The following is a 23144-nucleotide window of genomic DNA, read 5'->3' as shown; positions in this document are numbered from 1 at the left end:
ACCCAGGCCAGCCCTGCGGGCAGCTTAGATGGACACACTTGATTGGAGATGATCAAGTTAAAACCGTATCTATAATTTTATGGCCAGACACTATTTAAACACCTTTCTCCAACCGCTCACAGCCGCAGTAGTTTTGGGACCAGCCTGCCATATGCTCAGCTTGGCTTTAGTTCAATTTCTTAATCTTGATTAACACCGAACAATAAGTCTTCTCGGTGATCCGTTCCATCCTTGTTACCACAGGGAAGGGCCAAGCTTTTGATCCTGTTGATGAGGCCAAATTTCCATCTCCAGCCGAACACCCGGCTTAACTCATCGCTCCCAGCTGCGTCTCCGGCTTTATGGGTATAAACCAGAACAGAACCATACATAGGGTTTGGCAAACGCACCAAATCCCACTGGCAGCGACGAGGACCCTTCTCAGCCCCACACGATGTTATATTTGCCGATGCAGAGCAGCACGGGTGATGTTTCCCAGGCTCCCTTCCCAGCACGAAGCTCCCCAGGGATTTTTACCCCCCTTTTGCTCAGCGTTGGGTTTGTCAAGCGCCGAATGCAGATGTTGCGAAGATTTCTGCTCCCAGTTAGACACCGAAAGAAAAGCCGGATATTGAGAGGCGCCGGCGGTTCCCTCGGTGCCATTTGAACCGCCAGCCGGCGTTGACGGCGACTCGGAGCAATTAACACAGCATAGTCCTGTCGTTTGAGATCTGCGTGCTTAATATTCTCTCCCTATTTTAAGCCATTCTGACTTGCCTTTCAAGCTGTTCCAAGTGCACTCGGCTCTTTTGTTTGCGCATCTGTACCATTATCTACTATTAAGTTGAAAATAACTTCTGTAACAGGTAGGAATCCCTTCAGCAAAACCCTTTTTGCTTTAATCCTCTTATTTCCCTTTCTCGCCAACGTCACCACCTGATGTTCCTCCCGATGAACTGATGAGATTCCGCTTCGCTACGCGGAAAGGAATGTCAGAGGTGTTATGCTTAGCACGTTTGTTAAGGATGCTCTTTTATCTGAATAGGCAGAATCTGTGCTTATCTACCAAAAAATACCTTTTGGAAGCTTGGGAGAATAAATTAGTGTTTTATTTAACTGATTATTTCATTGGGATGTTGCTCCAAGTATTTATTGGTCACTCAAGAACGACCCCAATTCCAGTCCAGTGTCGTTATCTTTCATTTTTTCAGCTACAGACATGAGCTAACGATGCATTAAATTCTAAAGTAATAGCACAGCTTAAACGTACACAATTATATAGAAATCCAAGGAATCAGACTTTACTACAAAGATCAAGTTGCTCGCCCACCTGCTTCAGTTCAGGAAAGAGATTGAAGTGCTTCTATAAAACCCCAAAATAAGTCTCCAGAGTTTCCAGAGATCTACGGAGAAATGAACGTTTCAGAACACGCCAGAAAAATAAGACGTGAGAAAGAGACAATGTTCAGGTCGAGCTGCTCCCTGCTGCCTCGTGATGCCCTTGGGATGCCGGACAGGACTCAAAGTGCTTCCAAAACAGCCCAGCATTGCATCTACAAGGATAAAAAACCTACGAAATACCCAGACAAATAGAAAATAACCTGTCGTGAGTCAGGACCAATCCAACCAACACACTCTGGGATGCTGCTTCTTGTCAATGATCCCAGCACCGGCAGTTTCTCCCGCTCACCCCAAGATCACAAGCCTTCCATATCTACCTGGCCGTGGCATTAAAACGCCGCTTTCCTGTGAGTTTTGCATCTTCCATGCTCTTGGATCTAATCCCTCCTTTCGGCTTTCCTTGAGGCTCCATTTAAATTCAAAATCTTTGCCCTCCGGCTGTTTCGTTCCTTGACTTAATTAGAAGGCACTTTCAGTTCTCCTCCTCCACCGCTGCCAGCGACTCGCCAGGTATTTCTTAATAAAAATACAATAAATATATACAATATTTCCCTTCCCAAGGTCAGGGGTCCCAGCAGCACGATGCCCTTTTATATTTTATTATGTGTTTTATATTTCGTACCAACCACCAGCAGCCACAGCACAATTGATTCAATAAGAGGGGCGAATTCCCATCACCGCCCAGTCCATCACCGGGTTGAGGGGTGACAGACACCCCACTTTGGGGTGAAGTCGGGATCAAACGTCTCCCTGTGCGTTTGGTCTCCGATTCGCATCATCCTCATCCACAATAACCCTTAAGCAAGCGCTTGAGCCATCGATTGAGGTTGGATTTAGCCACCAGGGACCAGATTTAAGCGCTGCTTAAATAGGCAACAGGTGGGTATTATATGCCCAGTACAGCCTAGACTAAATGCACCTATCATTTGATGTAAGAAAACAATGTTTCTTTGAAAACAGAATTCTGCCTTTTTTAAAGGTTCTCATATAACTGGAGGTGCTGCTCTTCACCTCCATCACCCCGTTATATTATAATTGAGCCACTGTCTAATTGCCATGATCCTTATTTGCTCGTCACAGCCAAAGACACTGTTATTAACCCACGACCTGACACAGTTTGATTTCAAAGCTGAGTCTGGGGAAGCAGGAATTGCAAAAGGATGGAGAGTTCAAGGCTTTTGCCAGTTGTTTGATGAGCTAATAAACTAACACAAAGAGGGAAAATTAACCTATCACCCAAGTGTTAAAACAGCTGTACAGCTCAACATCTGCCGCTCCTATATTTCAGGTTCACAGCTGCGTTTGGAAGGTAAGACAAACAACGTGATTAAAACCGCACGTCGGTTTTAAAGGCAACTCAGGCGAAACAAGAGCCGCTTTCGGAAAGCAAATAACAAGCAAATAATAGCCCTCACCTGCAAGCTGAGGCGCCAATGGATTCAACACAAGTTGACATCTGTAAAGCTTTACATAGAAGTTGACTTGAAACATCTGCAGCACATCTGCAAAACTCCACCGGTTTCAAACTTCTCCCAAAGCAGCGGTGCTGAAAACACCTGGTAACAAACACTTTGGGTTTAATCTGCATCCTTGCGAATTAACTTTCTTGCACTGAAATTTCACCCGCTCCAAAGCCACCAAATCAAGTCCAGGCACTGGTTTGGGGCAGATGTAGCAATATAACGACCCAAAGAACTGAAACCAGCACTGGAAACACCAACTAGAATGTACAATATAAAGCATCAAGCGAGCAACGTTGAGATAAAAGCTCATAGCGGAGTCCACCACCATCCCCAAGAAGCACAATTTAACGTTTAAACTATGTTATCCCCTTATTTGCTACAGGGCTATATTGCTGCCTGGCAGTTAAACTCAACCTAAGCGCACTTTGCGGTCAATACTATCGTCCGAATCGAAGCATTTGCTGATGGTTTCTTTAACAACTTCACAAACTCGGGCTCATTTCATTAAACCTGCAGGTAAATCCTCTGCGGGAGCCGCTATTGCCGGACAGACGGACGCCTCTTGGGAACAGGGCACTAAATCCACACATCCAAAGAGGTTTTACCTTTTACCTGGGAGTGGTTTCTTACAGCAGGTGACAAACCCACGGGGAATATAAAGCAAGGACGCAATGATTCTGCTCGGCACAGGTTGCTCCCTCCACGTTCCCATGGCCCCTGGTGATCATTGCACCGCGTCAGAGCGGAAAACGCCCCGGAACGCAAGTTATTTTGCGATCGATGCGAGCAGCGCTAGCAAAAGGCAGGAAAATAATCCAAAAAGGCACTAAACCTTGTTGCATTTGTTCGCCGTGCTGGAAACGCTTCTGATAGCGCCAAGCGGGGAACCTGCTGAGTAAAAAGGCCATTGCCACACAGTCGCTTGACAGAGTTGAGCCCGACTCGGCCAGAGCTTTAATAACAATAATCACCTCACTGAGCACGGACCAGCTTGAGTCTTTAGATCAGCCCTCGCTTGCCTCCTTCCCCTAATAGCACTATAGTTCTTTACGCTGCGATGCTAACATTCAAGAAACGCGTTGCTATCCTATTGGCACGCTGCAAATTTTGGGAGAGGATCAAACTGATGGCATTAAAGGGAAAAGAGAAGGAAATGTGCCCATGTTTTTGGAGAGAGGTGACAAACGGCTTGCAGTGAGTTTCTACCTTGCCGCGTGAGTTTGAACACTTAGGTTTTAATGTATTTTAATGTGGTTTTTACGGCTTCTGCGCAGTCGGCATCCTCATGCAGCTCCCTACCATGGCTTTGCTCAGCAATCGCCTCCATTCCTTTGCTCCAAATGCTGCCTTTTCCTCTTGCTTTCCCCCATATCTTGAGCACCGTTGATCCACGAAGCTCCTCTGATCCTCAGCAGTGTCACAAGAGCTCCTGTGACAACCCATTCAAGACATTTAGCGTCCTCTACAATGTCAAAGAATTGGGGGGGTATATTCAAGCAAATAGAAGATGATTCAGTTCTAGGGCCACTTTTGCCCAGGTAAATTCAGCGCACAACGGGGAGGCCTCAATTCAGCTCCTGCAATAACTCCTTCCCCTATATAACTCTGCTTAGCCGCTAAATTAACAATTAATGAAAAATAGAACAAGTTGTTTTCAGATTCTACGTGTTCCCAGTAATAACAATTACTAAATGCTTCATTTTGAGGCACCGCTTAGCTCATTTCAACTTTTTCTTCTCATTACGCAGACAATTCATTTCATTTGAAGAGGCCGGCTTCCTTCTAATTTTATTAGCGCTTGGCCCTTTTCCAGCTTGTCTTAATCAAAATGCTCGTTAGTTTTGCCTGGTGTTGAGGCTCATCCAGCTATTAATGGATGCTATACTGGAGGCAGAACAGGAGAAGGTTGCGCCTACCAAACGGCCGCGTCGCTCCATGTAGACGTGTTTCATCGGCCCTGTCCCACGCAGAACCGTTGTCGCAAAGCGAGTAGTTGTGCTAATGCAGGACGAACAGCAAATCTTTCTTCTCCACAAAGGTAAAAGTTCGTTTTCATGCTATTTTTTGAAAGGTCTAATATGGAAGAATGAGTTAAAACGGTAAATGGGAAGGAGCGGAGACGCAGCTTGAAGGTTTTAATAGCAATAAACTCCCGCCGCAGCCGCTAACCAAGCCACTATTTTCTCTCCCACGGTCCAAATAATTATCAATTCTCAATTATCATACCATGTTTCCGCTGTCCCACGTCACTTGGCTTTCATTTGGGGGTTTTGTGTGTGTCCAAAAGCGATTTGCAAAGAACGGTAAAGAGAATAAGAACAAGGGGAGAGGGGGGTAAGTCCTGCAAGGACACAAACTGCCTCGGAACAGAGGAACAGCAGATGCACGGGAGATAAAATAAGATAAAATACTCCATTATTTCAGGGTGTAGTGGCCAGAAAACAAGAGAAACTATAAATTCAGAAGAAGATCAGGTTACACTTTGGTATTTAACAGCGGTGGATGTTGCCAACGAATCTGTAGAAGAGATTGGAGAATATGTAGTCAGGGTTTCATCAAATTCAATTTGGGCCTTCGGTACTTGAACCTCTCTTGATTACTTTATTGTAAAGCAAGAAAATTATCCAGCTTCAGTTTCTATGAGCAGATACAAACCTGATTCCTAAGGACAGCGCAGGCACAAGCGGGTTATTGCAAAATCATGGGCATTCGCCTTCTGTCAAACTCTCATTAACACCTACAATTAAATCCTGACTCTTCCTATCAAACTGTGCTATAGAGTCTTTTGCTTGAACTCAGAATTACTTCTCCAAACGGCATTAACGGTGCAGAAAATAAATCAGACGCAATGCAAAACGGCAACGGAATGTAGGTTAAAACCCCAAATTTTATCAGTTGTGCAAATCCAGGGGAAGGAATGAGGTTGAACATCAGCTCTGCAAGAAAGGGTCGAGGATTAGAGGTGGTTTCTGCTGTTCTGAAAGGGTTCATGAGAATATAGGATATTGGAGCACACTAGAAAACACAGCCCACAAACACATGAGAACAGAGGTGGTTTAGGCCCGAAAAGGAGAGACATTATAACTTTTTGAGCGGGGAAAATGCTGATGCGAAGCAAACAGCAATAAATCTGGTTTTCCTGTCCTCCGCAGATAGCGCAGGAATTAACAGGCTTAAGTTCCAGAGCTGGAGATGCAAGGTTTAGATTACAAGGCCAAACTTTCTACCAGCAAAGCTAGTTGGAAATCGGCATCCGTTGCTTTCCCCAGCCCGCTGGGATTTTTCTCTTCGCTTCCAATATTTGAAGATGCTGCTTATCAGGAACTTCAGCAAATAGAGCCGGCCCTTCAACGCATTTCCATTGCGACAGCAAAATTGTATTCGATATATGGTCGTCTAACCCATCCTTAAAAACCTCCACTGTAAACACCCTTTTCATTTAGAAAAGCAACTATTTCAGCCACCTGTGTGAAGATTCGAGAAGCAGCTACCGGAGGGTTCAATTCGCAATACTGAAAAGAATATAAAGCTCATGGTAGCCAAGTAAAAATAATCAAGGAGAATATATATATTGAACATATTGTTTGAATCCATGCTAGTGTCTTCACAGCACTGTCATTAGGAAGAACATGCAAAATGTTGTTTAGAAAGAGATGTGTGTATAGATGCCAATAACTAACAGTATAATTACAGATTAAGAAGTGACATGATGGCAAAATAAAAAGATGTATTCAAAAGCTTTGTTGGGGCTTGAAAGAGAAGGAATCGCTTTAAGTACCCACTCACATCTTGAAGGGTTTGCATGTTTGTGAACATAAGCACCACGCTCAGGAATCCTCCTACAGATGCTGTTTCTGCAAATAGATGGATTTTCCAGAGGAAAACCCTCCTCCTCCTACAGATCAACACGCGCAACAGAAGGCAGAATCAACCCCAGGCAACTTTCTCACCTCTTGCATGTTTTTTTGGGCTAGAAAGCGTGATAACCGTCAACCAGATCCAGTTAGAGAAGCGGTTCAATGCATCCAGCGCTTTGTCTTGCAGGGTGTAGATAAATCTTACATTCATTTTACATTTATGGCTTGAGTTTCCAGTCCTGCTCAGGGTTTATTATCGCCGCATCCTTGACCGTGAGCAGAAGTCAGGACCACGTTGCCCCGTCTCATTCCCATCTGCATTCAGGTGGATGCTGTTTTGGGGGAGGAACAGATGGATAGAAGCCAAAGGCACCTTTTTGATTCGGGGGAGAGAAGGATGTGACTCCTTTTCGCCCGACTTGTACGATCATCTATTTAAACAGGCAGTCGCTCACTAACGTGCGGAGAAAAGCAGAGGGATGAATTAAAAAGATCATAATTTACCGACAAACACTCCAAATAAAACACACAACAAACCCAAGGGAACGGCGATTGTGATTTTTCTCCTGGGTTTTCAAGTCATTAGCGTGTTGCTATAAAGCTATTTCAGTAATTCACTGCTACCGCTTTTTAAACAGTTCTATAAAAGCAAATGAAGCGAGCTGTATTTTCTCCCCCACTTTGCTGAACGGTTCAAACCTCAGCTGCATTTTCCGAGGGGCTGAGCATTACCTGGGTGCTCCAGCTCTGCCTACGGGGCTTTGCTTTCCTCGCGCTATTTCTCGTTATGGTCTCAATTAAACGAAACCTTCTTGCTTCATAGCTTGGCTTGCCAGATGTTCTTTCCACAGACAAGCCCTGCTCCAGATACACAGCTCTCCAAATTATTCCCCCTGTGCTTTTCATCGCATCGATCCATCCGAGCAGTCAAAACTCACCCCATCTCCGAGGGCCATTTGGACAAGAACTCCTGACAAGGACCATCTGAACATCATCCTTACAGGATTTTGCACCAAAACTTGGGTTTTTCGGGAGGAAAGCAAGGTACCCGAGTGGTATTTTGATTGTGCACCATCTCAGCATCGCGTCCTCTTCGTTATCCGGCATTGCTTTGATATTTTTATCACCAATTTGGTGCGGTGTGTCGTACGGAATAAATGTTTGATGACCCCCAGAGGGTTCTGCGTCCCCGACTCTGCTAAAACCAAGGGATGCGTGTAAGGAGCAAGGGTTTTTCATGGTGCTGTAGACAGGTTTAGGCGCTAGAGCTCCGCCTAAACCTCCGCCCTGTCCACTTTAACAGTCTCCAAAACGAAAAGCGTGACACTGTGCCATCACAGTATCGATGGAACATGTTCCTCGTTGACTCTCAAACAGCAACGAGCAACCAGTCATAGAAATAAAAGGCAGAAAAGCTAATCAATTTCTCTAGTTTATTTTAGTGCCAGCTCTAAAAGGTTATTCAGCTGTTTCAAGGCTAGAAAACACTTAAACGCTCTTGGTATGCACCAGGAGTAGCGCTGGGTAGCGGTACATTTGGTTTCTTTAAAAGATAATACAAACCAACCTATTTTGGCCTTTGCAAGAGAGCGGTTACCAAGGTATCAAGCGCTGTCCCCCGCGCTCCTGGCTCTAAGGTACAGGGCCCAGCGGGGTTCGGTGTTTCTGCAGCTCCAAATCATTATCGCCGCACCTGCGGGGTTTTGATGCTCTCAAGTCCGAGTCTCTGTATTATTGTGTCGGCCAGGCTGATGTTGGTATTGCCCGAGCTCTCTGGTGGTCCGAGGTCGGTTTTCTCCCCATCCTCGCATAGAATGCACTTGTTTGTGTGTAATGAATAAATCAGATGGCAGCTTGATGGATAAATAACCTCCAGCTCCGTGCCCAGCCGGCCCGACTCTCAGCCACCTTTGGCTCTGCTATTACTGAGCTTTTCCATATTAACCACACAACATGAACTATAAGTGCATATCATTGTCACTGAATAATACCCTTTAGTCGTATTTTGATAAGATTAAGACTTCTATTCGACTAAAATACTCCATTTAGAGCGTGATCCTTACTGTTTTGAGCAAAATGCAAACTCTTTTTCTATTTCCAATGCGATCCCGCTGGCAACTTTGAGTTAATTCTGATTAACTCTCACGTTAAAACCAGCACTACCAGATCCTCTGTTTGCCCAGAATATGCGCAAGCAATAAGAAACCAGCAACAGTTAAAGAGTCCCAGTGATGAGCACCATAGCAAACCAGCATAAATAGTTCAATTCAACAATTAAGCCTCATGTTTGCTGCTTGTTTCCATTTTCCCCATCCCAGAGAAAACAAATAACCGCAACCGCTGGTAATTAAAGATTTAACAACGAACGTGCCAAATAAGCCACTTTGCACATCGAGGGGCGCAACCTCGATTCCTCACACACGGCAAATTGTGCCACCCCATAAAGCAGCATTAAGATGGTAATGCCGGCTGGCTGAGCCCTTAATTGGGGGAATCGCAATCAAGAGCCCCCCGTCTGGCCTAAATGCTGAGTTTTAAACAGATGTCTTCAAAAGGAAAGGGGAGGGAGACGTCGAGGGAAGGGAATACAAAAGGATTGGGCAAATAGATTAATCTGGGCCTCTGTATGCGTAGATGCAAAATGAAGATATTCTGCCCCAAAAGCGCTTTGAAGTTTGACCTGGACAGCGCACATCGCTAAATTCATAGACAAATCTTAAGCTTAAGTCTTAAACCAGGACTATCTAACGGTGCTTTCATACGCAAAAGGGAAATTTTACCATATGATTTCCCGGAGGAAAACAAGAAACCTCTTGTCCACATGCATTAATTTCAGTTCCAACGCAGCGTAAGCCACGATTTAGCTCAAAGAGTCTCGCCTTTCTTTCCCATATCCCCCAAATAAATACTTTCTATGCATTTGTGGACAAAAACCAGATCGCAATGTTGGATGGGACTGATTTCTGCTCATCTTTATGGCTTCTATCCATAAATGTGAAGCCATAAAAGTCATAGAGTTACATTTCTCCACCCAATATCGCAGCCAGGATTTGGGTATCAGAAAGAGTCACACGTTGGTCATCTTGGTAGATAAGGAATTGACCACCAAATTGGCAATCAGGCATCTGAGTGCAAGCCATTGTGACTTGATTATATTCATTATGGGATAGTCTAAACTGTAATCACACACACAGGGCTTTGAAAGGGCTAATTTTGCAACGCTGAAAATGATTATAGGGCGAATCGGCGAGGATTAAAGATCTAAATTCTTCTCTGTTATTAAAAACTAACAACAAAACCCCAGACAGAAAGCACCCAGATACCAAACAAGCCACAGTTTTACAAAAGAAACATGCATCTCTTTGCTTTGTAACAGCCTTGCAGGTCTTCCTTAAAGGGAAAGCAACTAATATCTTTAATTATCATTTAAAAACCAAAGGGGAAGCTAATGGTAATCAATACGTGCCAGAAGCTGGGAACTGTACAGTATAGATAAGGGAAGGAAAAGGCCAATAAACCAAGTCTGTGAGTGATGTAATTGAAACAATCTGGGATGTTATTCTTCTCAAAGAAGCAAATGAATCCATAGGGTGGATTTATCCATATTAGTACAGCCCATTATTAACACAAGCGGGAGAATTGATAACGGAAAATACGTCCCACATGTGGGAAAGGCCCAGCTGATGTACGGTTGGCCAAGGGTGAAACATCACCACAATTACTTTAGCAATATAGAAGTATCAACACTATATTCCCTTCATATCATCTTTCATCACTTACCAACAGGAGCTTCGGGAAACTAGGGTTGGTGTTCTTGAGTATCTTGCCAACACTAAGGTTCATTTATTGGCAAACAACATTTCACGTGGCGAAATTAACGGCACTTTGGGAAGGGATTGAGTTGGGAGGGCAAAAAAACACCCGAAAATCAGCTCAGGCCGTGCTAAAAGGATTTAGGACATACCTGAGATGGGGAATCTCCTCTGATGGGGAGCAGGCGCGTTCCCATTGTGGCTCCACATTCTTAGGAACACGGTTTTGGAATCTGAGGAAGAGAAAACAAAGAATTAGCATAATTATTACTAATTAATAATAATTACTAATTAATTTCTAACCACAGTTAATAATAAGACACAAAATGAGTTCATCTCCTTATATTTCCACAGGGGAAGGTTCAAGGAAAAGTAACAAACTGAAGTCACCAAATGAACAACAGAAGTTGGACCGTTTGGGACTCCTATATTGTTCAGTGGTGGATGGGACTAACTCACTGCTATCGATACAATAAAACCACTCATTTTGCTGAGATAATCACCACGGAACTAAGAGCAGCTGGGGTGTTCACACAGCGTGCCAACAATCCGGATTCGCACCCTTTCACCATTCCCCACAGGGCGGGAGATTCACCTGGAGGTCCCAAACCAAGACGAGTGTCCAACCTGAGTGATGCGCAAGGGAAAAATACAACAGTTTTTACTCCAAAAACCATCGTGGGGATGGAAAACCTTTCTTAGGAAGCGTCTCTTCAGAAGAAGGGGAGATTTGAGCTAAAATATTCCATTTATTTCAAAAGAAAGGCCTGGTTACCACAACAACCCCACAGGGCCATCCTTCTCTACCAAGGTTGCACCACCACGCGGCTTCGCAGAAGCGAAGCAACCCCCAATTAAATCGCCCTTAATTAATCCAAATATAAATGGTAGAACACATCCAGATGCAAAAACGGTGATTTCCTCACAAGTTTTGAGGTGAACAACAGAACGAGGCGCAAACGAACAGGCCGGTGTTTTTATGGCATAATGCAAAGGAGTAATTACTCCAAACGCTAAACCATTCAAACACTGGAAATATACGTCCTGGTATTTACGGCAGGACAGCCCATCTAATATTTCCCCCACCTCATTGCGAAGTCAGAGCTGGTTTTGCAGCAGAAATCAGGGCCCTTTCCCACCAAACAAACACCTTTTTAAATTATTAACAGCCGCAGCGCAACACCCAAAGCAAATGCGGCCTACGAGGAATACAAAGGAAGGTGAGGAAATGTTTACAGCAACAGAAAAACCTTTGGAAATCGTTTGTTTCTCCACATGTACCAGGCACAACAAACTCAGTTACCAGTTCGTTTCCATTGCTCAGAATTGGGGGTCCCACTGAAATAAGGTTTTCTGGTCCCAATTCGAGGGATCCCCAAAGAATCCTCACTTTCAAAACAGCTGCGTAAAGTATTAACTACTTATAGTTGGAGTAAATGAACGTAAGCGAATAAATCTACAAATGCAATCACCACGAGCTATCAGATGACTTATTTAATTGCTATGGATTGCCCTTTAGGCATCATAATGAAATTAATGCAACGTGCGAGGAATCGATAGTCACTGATTAATCCAATCAGAGCAACTCTTCTGAAGACTCTTTAACCCCTAGACATTATTTATTGGTTTATAATGCAAGTGTAGGCAAACACGGGGTAAATTTAGGAGTGTAGCAAAGTTATCTGGCTGTTCTACAAGTTCAAGGTGTTGCAATATGGGATTTTGCACATATATATGTGTGTGTATATATATATAGGGTATGTTCGCCCTTGAAGGTTAAGTGTTCTACTCATTCTCATCCTTGAGGAGCTTGCAAATCCTGGTCTCCCCCTCCAAATCCTGGTTTCCCCCTCCAAATCCTGGTCTCCCCATCACTCACAGACCACAGTGGTCCCAGGATCAGTCCTTAGATCCATTCCAAGAGCTCCTCAAAACTTAATGTTTGCTCCCTATAAACCAAAGAGGGTTAAAGACGAAACAAAAAGGCATTTTGGCCTTTTCAACGCTATCAAATTCGCAATACAAAGGAGTTTTTTATATAGAATACATTTGCTGGTGTTTAAACAAAGCGACTACCTGGCAACAAACCCCCGAGCCAAATTATTGCGAACAGCGAAACAATAATCACAGCAATAAATAGGATGTGTTGGAAATTATAGCGGCCTGAAAACATTTACCCCATCTGACAATATATGGGACGATTTAGCTCCTGGTGAGCAACATCATTTCTGTTTTTACTATTATATAGAGATTCCTGCAAAGTAAAGTTGTTATACACACCCATAAAAATATCCATGGGGTGAAGTCACTTGAGGGAGATGCACTTTTCTCTTTGCTAAATCAACTTTTAGCTGGATGCTGTTGTCCTCATCGCCTGGTCATGCGTTGTAACCACCTCCAAAAGGCGCTCCAGAAACAAGAGGGTTGCGGTTCGCTCCGGGTGAAGCCGACACGTTATCGATTGAGCACATCAACTAAAATCATACAACGCTCGCAGTTGTTCTACTCCCATCATTCTCATGGGGTATTAAAGCAGACACCGCAATACGACGCGTTTCTTCTTCTTTGGGGGTGGGTTTTTAAGGCACAAGCTTCGCACCTTTAATGCGCATAAATCCTCCTTTTGGATCCAATCCTACGTGCTTCTCGTTTTCATTAATGACGGAAGAGATTCTGAAGCACATAGGGAACGTTACCTTGGTCTCAGCCCTATCACAACACCCCAGTCCCCATTTGCCTCCTAACAGCATCCCCAATCGATAAATATTTGCACAGCATTTTCAAACCGCCACTTTTAATACTGTCCTCACATCCTAAAGATGAGCATTAACCGCCGTGTGATTCCTGAAAATGGTTCTATTTTCTGTTTTGCTTATTGCAGGTATTAGAAACTCTTGTTCCCTCGGCAGTTTGAAGTACCTTCTTCTTACATTTGTATCATAATGGAGCGCCCAACTATTCATCACGCTTCGCCTCAACCGGCTTCATTACAGCGACACACAACGACGGAGAATTGCAATTCTAAGCAATTCCCCAAAATATGAAGATATTCACAAGGAGAAACAAGCACCGTCTTCGCTTGCCAAACAAAATGCAAAGGGATAGAAAGAATACATTTAAATTTCAAGTTATATTTGGGACACAACCTTGCAGCAAACACCCATGGAAGCATTTACAATGAATACAGTTCATGCCACCAGACATCGACATCTAAAAATAGCATTGCAGGTCTGACCTTCCATCACAAGGTGAACGCAAGTCTGAAATGAACCCAGACATAAAATACAAGGGAATATCCAGCCCAATGTCCTTGCTGCAATGGCCAAAAGTTGATTCTGATACAGAAAATACTCAATTTTAAGCCATTTCCATATAGTTGGTATAATCTGGCACATCTAGGAGGAAATAGGAACCTCCCCCCGCCCAGGGGCAGAATTCCACCTCCAAAATGTACAACTTTGATGCACCAATTGCACCCTTAACTAGAACAGCTACCACTGTTAGTAATGCTCATTAAGGCGGTTAATCAGTTCAAACTATGCAGTAATTGTAATTCCTGCTAATGAGTGAGTATCTTGAGATTAGGCCTGGAAATCATTAATGATTCCCCGCACCAAAAACCAGCTTTTCATCCTCCAAATGACACGTACATACCCCAAATCCTCCAACGCCGCTTATGTAGCATCAACCTTCCGAGTCCCTTTGCAAAGATAACCCAAATTACTGAATCCCGGCTTTAAGGGACCTCAAGGATCATCCAGTCCAACCGTTGTGGGGAAAAGCCCGGTCTAGACAAGCTGGTTCAGCCCAGTCTTAAAATTGTTCAACATCAGGGGATCCAGCACTTCCCCAAGGAGATTATTCCAAGGGCTGATCGTTCTCATGGGGAAAAATGTCCCTTTTGGGTCATTTTGGTGGCCCTTCGCATCTGCGAAATAAAACATAATATAGTGGCAGCATTTGTTTCACTGCGACCCATAAAAGCACTTTCAAGATGCTGCATTTAATTGGAGTTTTATAGCGCCCGTGAACAAACCCGCTCTAAATGCATCTAACATCGAGTTCTGTGTTTCCTCCTCCCTCTCGCTTTACGGTTCCCTCATCCTCCACCTCCTCATCTTTCAAAGAATAAACTCATCATCCTTACCCGACCAGGAAAAAATGCTGCGACGCATAAGAATGAGAACTCGGAAACATCTGTCAAGAGAGAGACCAAAAGCTCTTGTTCTCCGGTTTAATTTCGAGACGTTAGAAGATGTGATAACCTGGACAAGTGCCAGGAGGATCCGCGTTTGCACGCAAGGAAGTTTAAGCTACATAGAAAATAGGAGATAAATAACGTCTAAGCTGCGATACCTTTACGCAGGGAATGTGGCTCCAAAGACTAAGCTCTGACAACCAAATTCCCTGGTTTATGTGTCATATGCCTCAAGTATACGAATATTTCATAAATATTCCCTTAAACGTAACCGCCCTCTTGGGACACAGCACACAGGGCATCGGCGCAAGTTTGGGCAACATGCTTGTCCATCCGAGCCTGGTGTGCATCTTCCTGTAATTAATTAGGGCCTGGACGAAGTGGATTTGATTAGGAGTCAACTGCTTAATATCTTAAGCTGGGTTTTAAGTCCACTCAAACCAACGGGGGAAACCAGTTTGAGCTCCACGTCCCATGCAATCTCTCAGCTTCTCTTCCAGCTCCCGTCGTGCTGCCGTGTGGGTTTGAGTTATTCCCTCTGCAGAAAAACATGGGAAACTCCCCCCATCCTCAGCCTTTTTCCCTTCACACGCACTCGAGCACCTTACGGGTCCCTCTTCCAACACCCACCCGGAGCAGAGGAGTCATCCAAAGTGCCATTTTCTAGCGGAAAAAAGAGAATAAAAAGCACTGACAGGCAGCACATCTCTTCTTGTGCCCGATTTGTGACCGCTCACATCTTGGAAAGATGATGTGAAGTGACTGCAAATGGACCTCGGCTGCTGCCTCCTCGCTCTTCTTCTAAATCAGTCGCAGCCAAAGCATCACTGCAAACACCAGATGCCGAGCTGCGATTTAATACTCCCAGCACTTCTATTTCCATCCATAAATACCTGTTATTAATAGTATATAATGCCATTTAGCTCTCAGGATCCCAAGAAATGGACAAGTTTATGCCCAGCTGCATTGCAAGTGCTGTGAAATAGGGCACCGAACACTTTGGGGAGGAGAAGGGAAGAATAGGAACAAACATCCTCACTAATGAGCAGCATCGGGCACCAAACGACCCGAAATATTTTCGGCTGGCACTATGGTTAAACAAAGAACCAAAGCGAGATAACACCAAAAGGCTCTTTAACTGGGAAAAAGTGGATTTCCAGTCAATACGCACAAATTTAACACAGCACCGAGTAGGGTACTGATAAACACAACTCAAGCCATCCACATCTCACATAGTTATTAAGCAATAAAAGAATATATTTTTCCAGGGAAACAACAAATGGTACAAACTGTTGACCAGCTGCAGATTATTATTAAACAGGATAAAACACTTTTTCCCTGCAAAAAATGATGCTCAAGCGCTTAAACCATTCCGGTTGAAATAGTCATTAAGAAGCCGGTCTGCAGCACGTGAGGCTGAAGAGTCACAGCAATCAGTTAAGACTGATGAAATTACACGCAATTATAGTAAGATTCGGGGGAATTGATGAGTTTGGCTCGTGAAGTGCACAAATAATCCTCTTTTTGTTGAGATGGTGTTAAAAGAGACACAAAACTGTTCGGAGAGCACCTATATTGCTTCTGCTTTACCTGCAGGATGATCACAGGGTGCTCTGAAGGAAGGGGAGACACCGTGGTTTTTATGGTTTATGGTTTATTAAGCAGATACAGACTCAAATTTCAATTATGTGACTCTGGGCTATTTCAAGTCACAACCAAAACTTGGTGCAAAGACTAAAATTAGACAACTAAGCTACAAAACACATCCAGGAGAGTCGAGAGTTAAGAGGCACCTGTATCCTTATACTCTGTTTGTTCACCAATTCCACCGGCTCCAGCCTAAATTGCGCCGTTGTTGGCTCCGTGTATTTTCCCCCATTTAAATGTCATTGTCACAAAGGAGGTGCCCCTGCCGTGAGCATTGGACTCGCTACAATTATTCCAGCCCGGCTAAGAGCTTATTTCCAACAATTTGAGTTGTCCCCACCTCATTTATCACAAGAGCTCTTTGTTTTGAATGGAAGCTACGACTTCATTCATGTCAATGGGGCTGCAGGTGAAAGGCAACCGGGGACAAATTAGGTCCTGCTTTATTACTAGGGACAAAAGCACCGTGTCCCCGAGCACTAGGGATGTGTCACTCGGCTTCCAGGATTAGCAGCGCCAGCTTTTTGGCCACACCAAACCCAGTTGCTGGCAATGAGAACGCCGCGGCTTTAACTACCTATTCCCATTTCAAGTTATAAATGAGATTAAACGGTCCTAGCTCAAGTCATACTGTTATTAGGGAGTGGTTTGAGCAACGCTGGGATGGTGATTGTAGTTTCGCTGTCATTATTTTCAGTTCCCTGGGGATATGTGGACGCGTTCACCCGGCTCCACCACCATATCGGCCTCTAACAGCAGCCGCTTCTGCGCTATGTACATCTGGTTACGGAGAATTACTTGAGAAAAAGTCAACTCCGTGGCCAATCTGACAGCAAGAAGCATGGTCAATCGATCGCATCGACGTTAAAACCAAGCCTACGGAGGCTCAGCCTTCAGCGGGGAAGGGAAATCCTTACAAGTTTGGTGTGACTTTGATGCGGTTCGTTGAGAAACTCCTTCCTGTTTCTCCGCGGACGCCACGCGAGGAAATGTTAAAGAAGGAACACCTCGCATCATCACGGTTGCTATAAAACCCCTTTCCCCAGAGGCTCCAGCTCAGATGTGCTATTTGAGTCACATGGAGGCTCCCGCTCCCTCTCCCTAATTTTCCAGCTGGGTTAACGAGGCGGGAGGAGGTCAAGTGCTTGACAGAGAAATCACACCCAGTGTCAGAGCCACAATCAAAAGCCGGGGTCCTCCAAACACCTGCTCTTTTGCTGGCACCGTGCATCATGATCCCCACGTCTTATTTGCCTTCTATTACTCATAAGGCTGATTATACCTCTGTTTATTAGTACTCACTAATGGCTTTTAGCACTGAAATGCTAAATTTGCATTAAGCACACAAACCTCCCAGTTCTTGCTGCTGTTCTGCGTTACTTTTACCCAATTATTGTAACTTGCAGAGTTACAAGTAACTACATACGCTGTGCAGCTGCAGAAAAATCACATCTCACAACATTTCTCCTTCCAGATCGGGCTGAAATATGAAAGCAGAGCCAAGAAAATGATCAACAGCACCAGCACCACCACTGAATTGATTCATTCTTTCAACAGTAACATCACTGTGCCTGGGGAAGGAATGAACTGAAAGAGCATCCAGAGGCACAACTGATTTGTATCAACTGGTCACGTTTAAGAAAATAGAAGTCAAACAGTAAGCACTGCCCAGCATTGTGATTTTGCCATTTACCTGCAAGCGCTGTCCATCACTCGCACGGCTCGTTGTAACAATAATCGCTTATCAGGCCCAATGCCCCATAATACACAGCAACAACAATAAGAGCGCAATAAATTGGGCTTAAATAGGGCCTTTAGTTTCAAAGGAACCCTCTTCATTTCTCCCCGGGGGATTTAAACGCCAAGCCAGACCGCAGCTCACAAAACCAGCGCTGGCTTCGCATTTGGCAAAGAAATTTGTCATCAGGACATTGCTAATTTGCACCCGGTGCCTTCCCCGATGCATTTGGGGCCGCAGCTGAGGCAGCGCCAGCCCGCGAGGACCAGGCCCTGGGGATCCAAATACACTTTATCATTCACACAAAGCACTTCTTCTCCTCTGGCTTCTCCCCATGGAATCAGCCTCGTGCCAACCCACTAACTGCACGGGCTGTGTTGGACACTGAGCCCCAACAGCGTATCACTCCTTACTGCATTTTTCTGTCTTTTCCTAACAAAAGACCTTTGCTTTCTAACATATGGTTTTATATGGTGATGGATAGAACACCTTAAAGTCTCTAAAGGACATCGCAAGAACAGCACACGCTACACCGAACCCAAAAGAGGGCGGAAAAAGAACATCTGCTGCCCTAAGAGCAGCTTTGAATCTCCTTCCCCTGTTTCACAGAATGGACCAGGTTGGAAAAGACCTCGGAGATCATCCAGTCCAACCCTTGGGCCAACTCCAGTCCACTGACCAGATCATGGCACTAAGTGCCAGGTCCAATCTCAGTTTAAAAACCTCCAGGGTCGGTGAGTCCAGCACCTCCCTGGGCAGCCATTCCAATGCTGACCACTCTCTGTGAAGAATTTCCAGCCTAATTTTCTAATCTCCAGCCTAAATTTCCCCTGGCAGAGTTGAAGCCCATGCCCCCTTGTCCTATTGCTGAGTGCCTGGGAGAAGAGCCCAATCCCCCCTGGCTAGAACTGCCCTTCAGGTCGTTCTAGAGAGTGCTGAGCTCACCTCTAAGCCTCCTCTGCTCCAGACTGAACAAGCCCAGCTCCCTCAGCCTCTCCCCATAGGGCTTGTGCTCAAGTCCCTTCCCCAGTCTTGTTGCTCTTCTCTGGACCCGCTCCAGCACTTCAAGCTCTTTCCTGAGCTGAGGGGCCCAGAACTGAACACAATACTCCAGGTACTACTCCAGGTTTCTCCCCATGATGCAGCAGTACAGTGATACCACGGTGAAGAACTTGCCTTCAAAGCACAAAGTCTGGATAAACTCCACAAAAACCCACCTGATTGAGCTTCCCACTCGCTTTTCCTGCTTTGTTTTACCCGTTGTTCCCTTTTGAATAAATCACATCAGCAATCATTCCAGAAAAACAACAGAGAGGAAGAAAAACCATAAGCCAAGGCCTCCACATCATGAGACGCACAATTAATAAAGTGGCTGCTTCTTGCCTTTCAGTGACCCAAAAATCCCACATGTTCTCCTTATCAACCTTTATAAAGCACAGGAATATTTGCTAAAGCTCAGCCCAAGTAGGCTGGGCTGGGGGACGTTTGGGAACTTCAACCCCCCACTTAAAACAAGGTTCAAGACCAAACCTTTGTTTGGCAATGGAGAAATAAATGGCAGCCGCCCACTCTGAAATACATCTCTAGAAATGCTCAAAAGCCGCTCACCAAGTTCAAGAGGCATGTGAGCATATATATAATAAATGCTTACATTTACCAGCGCTAATCTTATTGTACTGTGAATATATTTGCGTTACACGGCGCATAAAAACGACACCGGTTCTCACTTCTTCATTATATCACAGCAGCGAGGTAATGAATCCATTATGGTATTATTATTATTTGGCAGACAAGTAATTGGCCATGTCAGCCAACACCGCTATTCAAAGCTATCGAGCGTAAACTTTTCTTTATGGTACTTTGACATTTAACAATATGCAACGCTTTCATTTCTTTTTTAAAAGGCTCTAAAAAGACAAAAGCGTAAGAAACTGTGCATCTGAATCATCTATCCTGACTTTTGATATTGAAGTCCTCCCTCAAAAGATACAGCGAAGATGAACATAGGTTGTAGTAGTAAATTCAATTCTTAACCTTGGCGGAAGGTACATGACCCCGCATCAATTCTATAATGTTATTCTGAAAGAGAGCACAAAGATGAAACATAAAACACCGCGCGGATTTAACTTGCAATACAATCCGAGTGGGCACTTGCGTGGTCACGGGTCCTTCCTACCAGCAACAGCTCCAATATTCCTATAAAGTTATCTTATACAAACCAAAAAGCCATATACCACGTAGCCTTTTCAGACTTCGAAGCACGTAGCGAACCCTGGTATATCTTATTTTTTCCATGCATCTGAAAGCTCAAACAGACAGCGCATTCACACCATAAATATATCACCCGAGATACAAAAAACTCCCCTTGCTGTGCTCTCGGGGTTTAGAAAACACAAAGATTTCTGCTCAGTAAAGTGGGGTTTGATGGCCAAAATCGCCCCAGCGGACAACATATTTTTCACTTCAGTATTATTTTAAGAATTAAGGTTGCAACAAACAGAAAGCTTACATAGCAATTAGCCAAAATTAATTTGGTTGCTGCTTGGTAAAAGCAAAGCAACTTCAAAACGCGCTTTAAAGAAGCTCGCTCCAAGAGTTTTCTTTAGGAAAACACTCCGTTCTGACTCCATTAACATCGCTGTTCCTCACCAAAACTGGTGCCAATTCCCAAAATCTTTTGGTTTGTTCGCATTTCAATTCTTGCAAAATACATTTTACCACAAGATCTCACACCGAGTTCCCCCTTTTGGAAGCTCCAGCCCCCCCCCCCATCAGCAGACACTGAACTCTGTGCTCACAGGGATAATTTCACCAAGTTTTCACCTTAATTACTGAGTTTCTCACCTCCAAAGTAGAATTAAAAGCTTCCCGCCCTCACTTGTTTTAACATCACAATACCACAACACCAAAATACCTCAGCAAGTTTTAAAGCAGCCAAAATAGACACTTTAAATCTTGTTTTAGCATTCAGAACGTGCTTTTCAAACCTGAAGCACAGAACAACTCTGCAAAAGCAACAATGAGCGTAACCAGGATATTTCCATTAAAGCTTTTTCATATATACATTAATACACAGACAAACATTTTCCCCGCCAAAAAACCATGTGCCACATTGCTTATTTTTCTAATAAGAAGCTGATGTCCTAACCTCAAAAACACTTTTGATGTAACTTCTGTTCCACTCTACTGAAGGCAAAAGAAACTAAAGAAACAAAGTTTGCACCAGGCAAAGTTCCAGATTAACAGGCAGTTGTTCTCACAAAGTTTTATACTCGTGTTACTCACATTAAAGAGCAAAACACTGAGTTATAACTACTTTCTTTTGCAATAACAACACAACACCACCCCCCCCCCCATCAGCCTCAAATAATCACCCCCCAAACTCAACCCCAGCACACCCCCAGCTTCCAACACCACTTCCCAGCTACAAAACATTCAGAAAAAGGCTAGAAAGCTACAAAAAAAAGGACATTTCTCCAGAGAGTAGTTACCTGCAGCGCGGCCCCATGGCGGCAGCAGGCCCAGGGCCGCCCCTTTGTGATTGAAATGAGGAGCACACGGCCCGGCTTTTATGAACACCTGTGTCTGAAGCCCACAAATAATTAGCTTAGCCTCCCCGTTTCTCTCCAATAATGGTATAATTTGCCATGCCTTTCAGCCCCGGGACAGCTGGTGCTATTGAAAATCACCTCAGGATTAGGCCGCGACTCCCGGCCTCCCCCTTCGGGGGCTGCTGGCGTCGCCATGGCAACGCGCTCAGCCTGCAAATTATCACCTCTAATAACAAGGGGGAAAGTCTATCTGATTTCCTTCTGGTTATATCCATAATAAAGGACAACGCGTGGAAATGGAACGGAGCTCTGGAAGCTGGAAAAGATCCTCGAGTGGCACGGGAAGGAGCAGATGGAGGGGTTTTGGGGGGCTCGGGGATGGGGTTGCGCTTGTGTTTGATGTTGGAAAACAGCCCCGCAACCCCAAGCTGGGGTTTGTGGAGCCCGTCAGCACCAGCTGGGCCACGGCACGAGGGCAATTAAATTAAACAGTATCCCCTACAAATAAAACAAAGAGTTCCAGAACAAATATGAGGCCTTGGGACTTATTTTTTAAATATTCTTTAAGCTTCAACCATTCTTTGCTGCTACCGTTATCTCCGGGAGTGCTGAATAAAGCTATAGCTCAATAGAAAATTAAACGTATTCACGAGGTGTTAATGTCTACATCTTATTATTTGCAGGCTCTCAGAGAACGCAAAAATAACTCCAAATAGCGCTATGCCAGACACTGTTTTCTTGACCAATGTTGCTTCAGCACGCGATGAACTGGTTCATTTTAATTGTTGGCAACAACTTTCTATTTGAATATGGCACGCGACAACACCTTTGAATGTTAAATATTGTCTGACACTTCGGAGTTGCTGTTGCTCTTCCCGTTTTCTGTAGGTCAACATATGGATCATGGCAATACCGTACAGGTCTGAAATATCTTTATGGGAAGCAGCCTGCGGTGCGACGAGTAACATGGGATGGGATGGAGCCTGCGATGGAGCAGATGGGAGGGGTTTTGGGGGGCTCAGGGATGAGGTTTCCATGGGGTCTCGCTTGTGTTGGATGTTGGAAAACAGCCCCACAAGCCTAAGCTGAGCCCATCAGCACCAGCTGTGCCATGGCACGAGGGCAACGGTGGGGGTCTCCGCCATGGGGAGCCACGCAGGCACGTGTACCCCCCAAAAAACACCTCAAATATGGCTCCAGGGCTCCCCACAACACACGGGGAGCGTCCTCTGCAAAGGATTCAGAGGCTCCTCTCCCACCATCCCTCCTGCTCACCGGGAGCAAAGAAAACGGAGGTGGCCCCAAATCCCACCGCAGTGGGAGGGAAAGCTACATTTTTGCCTGAAAATGCCATTTTTAGCCCTTGGCTGGACACTGCAGGCAAGAAGATGGGGAGGATCTGGGGAGAACTCAACGCTTTGCTTCTTACATGAGTGCAACTTGCAGCACCTCACAGCCCATTCCTTCCTTAGCTATGAAAAGGCACAGAGAAGTAATA

The 23144-nt window shown here is 44.7% G+C and overlaps 1 protein-coding gene across 11 annotated transcripts in view; it reads right to left on the bottom strand.

The window, feature by feature from the left end:
- The window catches only part of LOC136114600 (netrin receptor DCC), a 361710-nt gene that overhangs the window by 287309 nt on the left and 51257 nt on the right, over nt 1–23144 (bottom strand). For 10 of the 11 annotated variants that reach the window (XM_071801689.1, XM_071801688.1, XM_071801697.1 and 7 more), the window contains one exon: nt 10665–10745. In XM_071801689.1, coding sequence (XP_071657790.1) covers nt 10665–10722 — 58 coding nt within the window. In that variant the 5' untranslated portion in view covers nt 10723–10745. Of the gene's footprint in view, nt 1–10664; nt 10746–21586; nt 21689–23144 lie in introns of those variants that run through there. The other variant, XM_071801693.1, reaches the window with a different exon arrangement.

Source organism: Patagioenas fasciata, chromosome W (genome assembly GCF_037038585.1).
Source record: "Patagioenas fasciata isolate bPatFas1 chromosome W, bPatFas1.hap1, whole genome shotgun sequence".
NCBI classification, from domain to species: domain Eukaryota; kingdom Metazoa; phylum Chordata; class Aves; order Columbiformes; family Columbidae; genus Patagioenas; species Patagioenas fasciata.
Note: the sequence above shows the minus strand (reverse complement) of the source record. Positions and strands in the feature narration are given on the sequence as shown.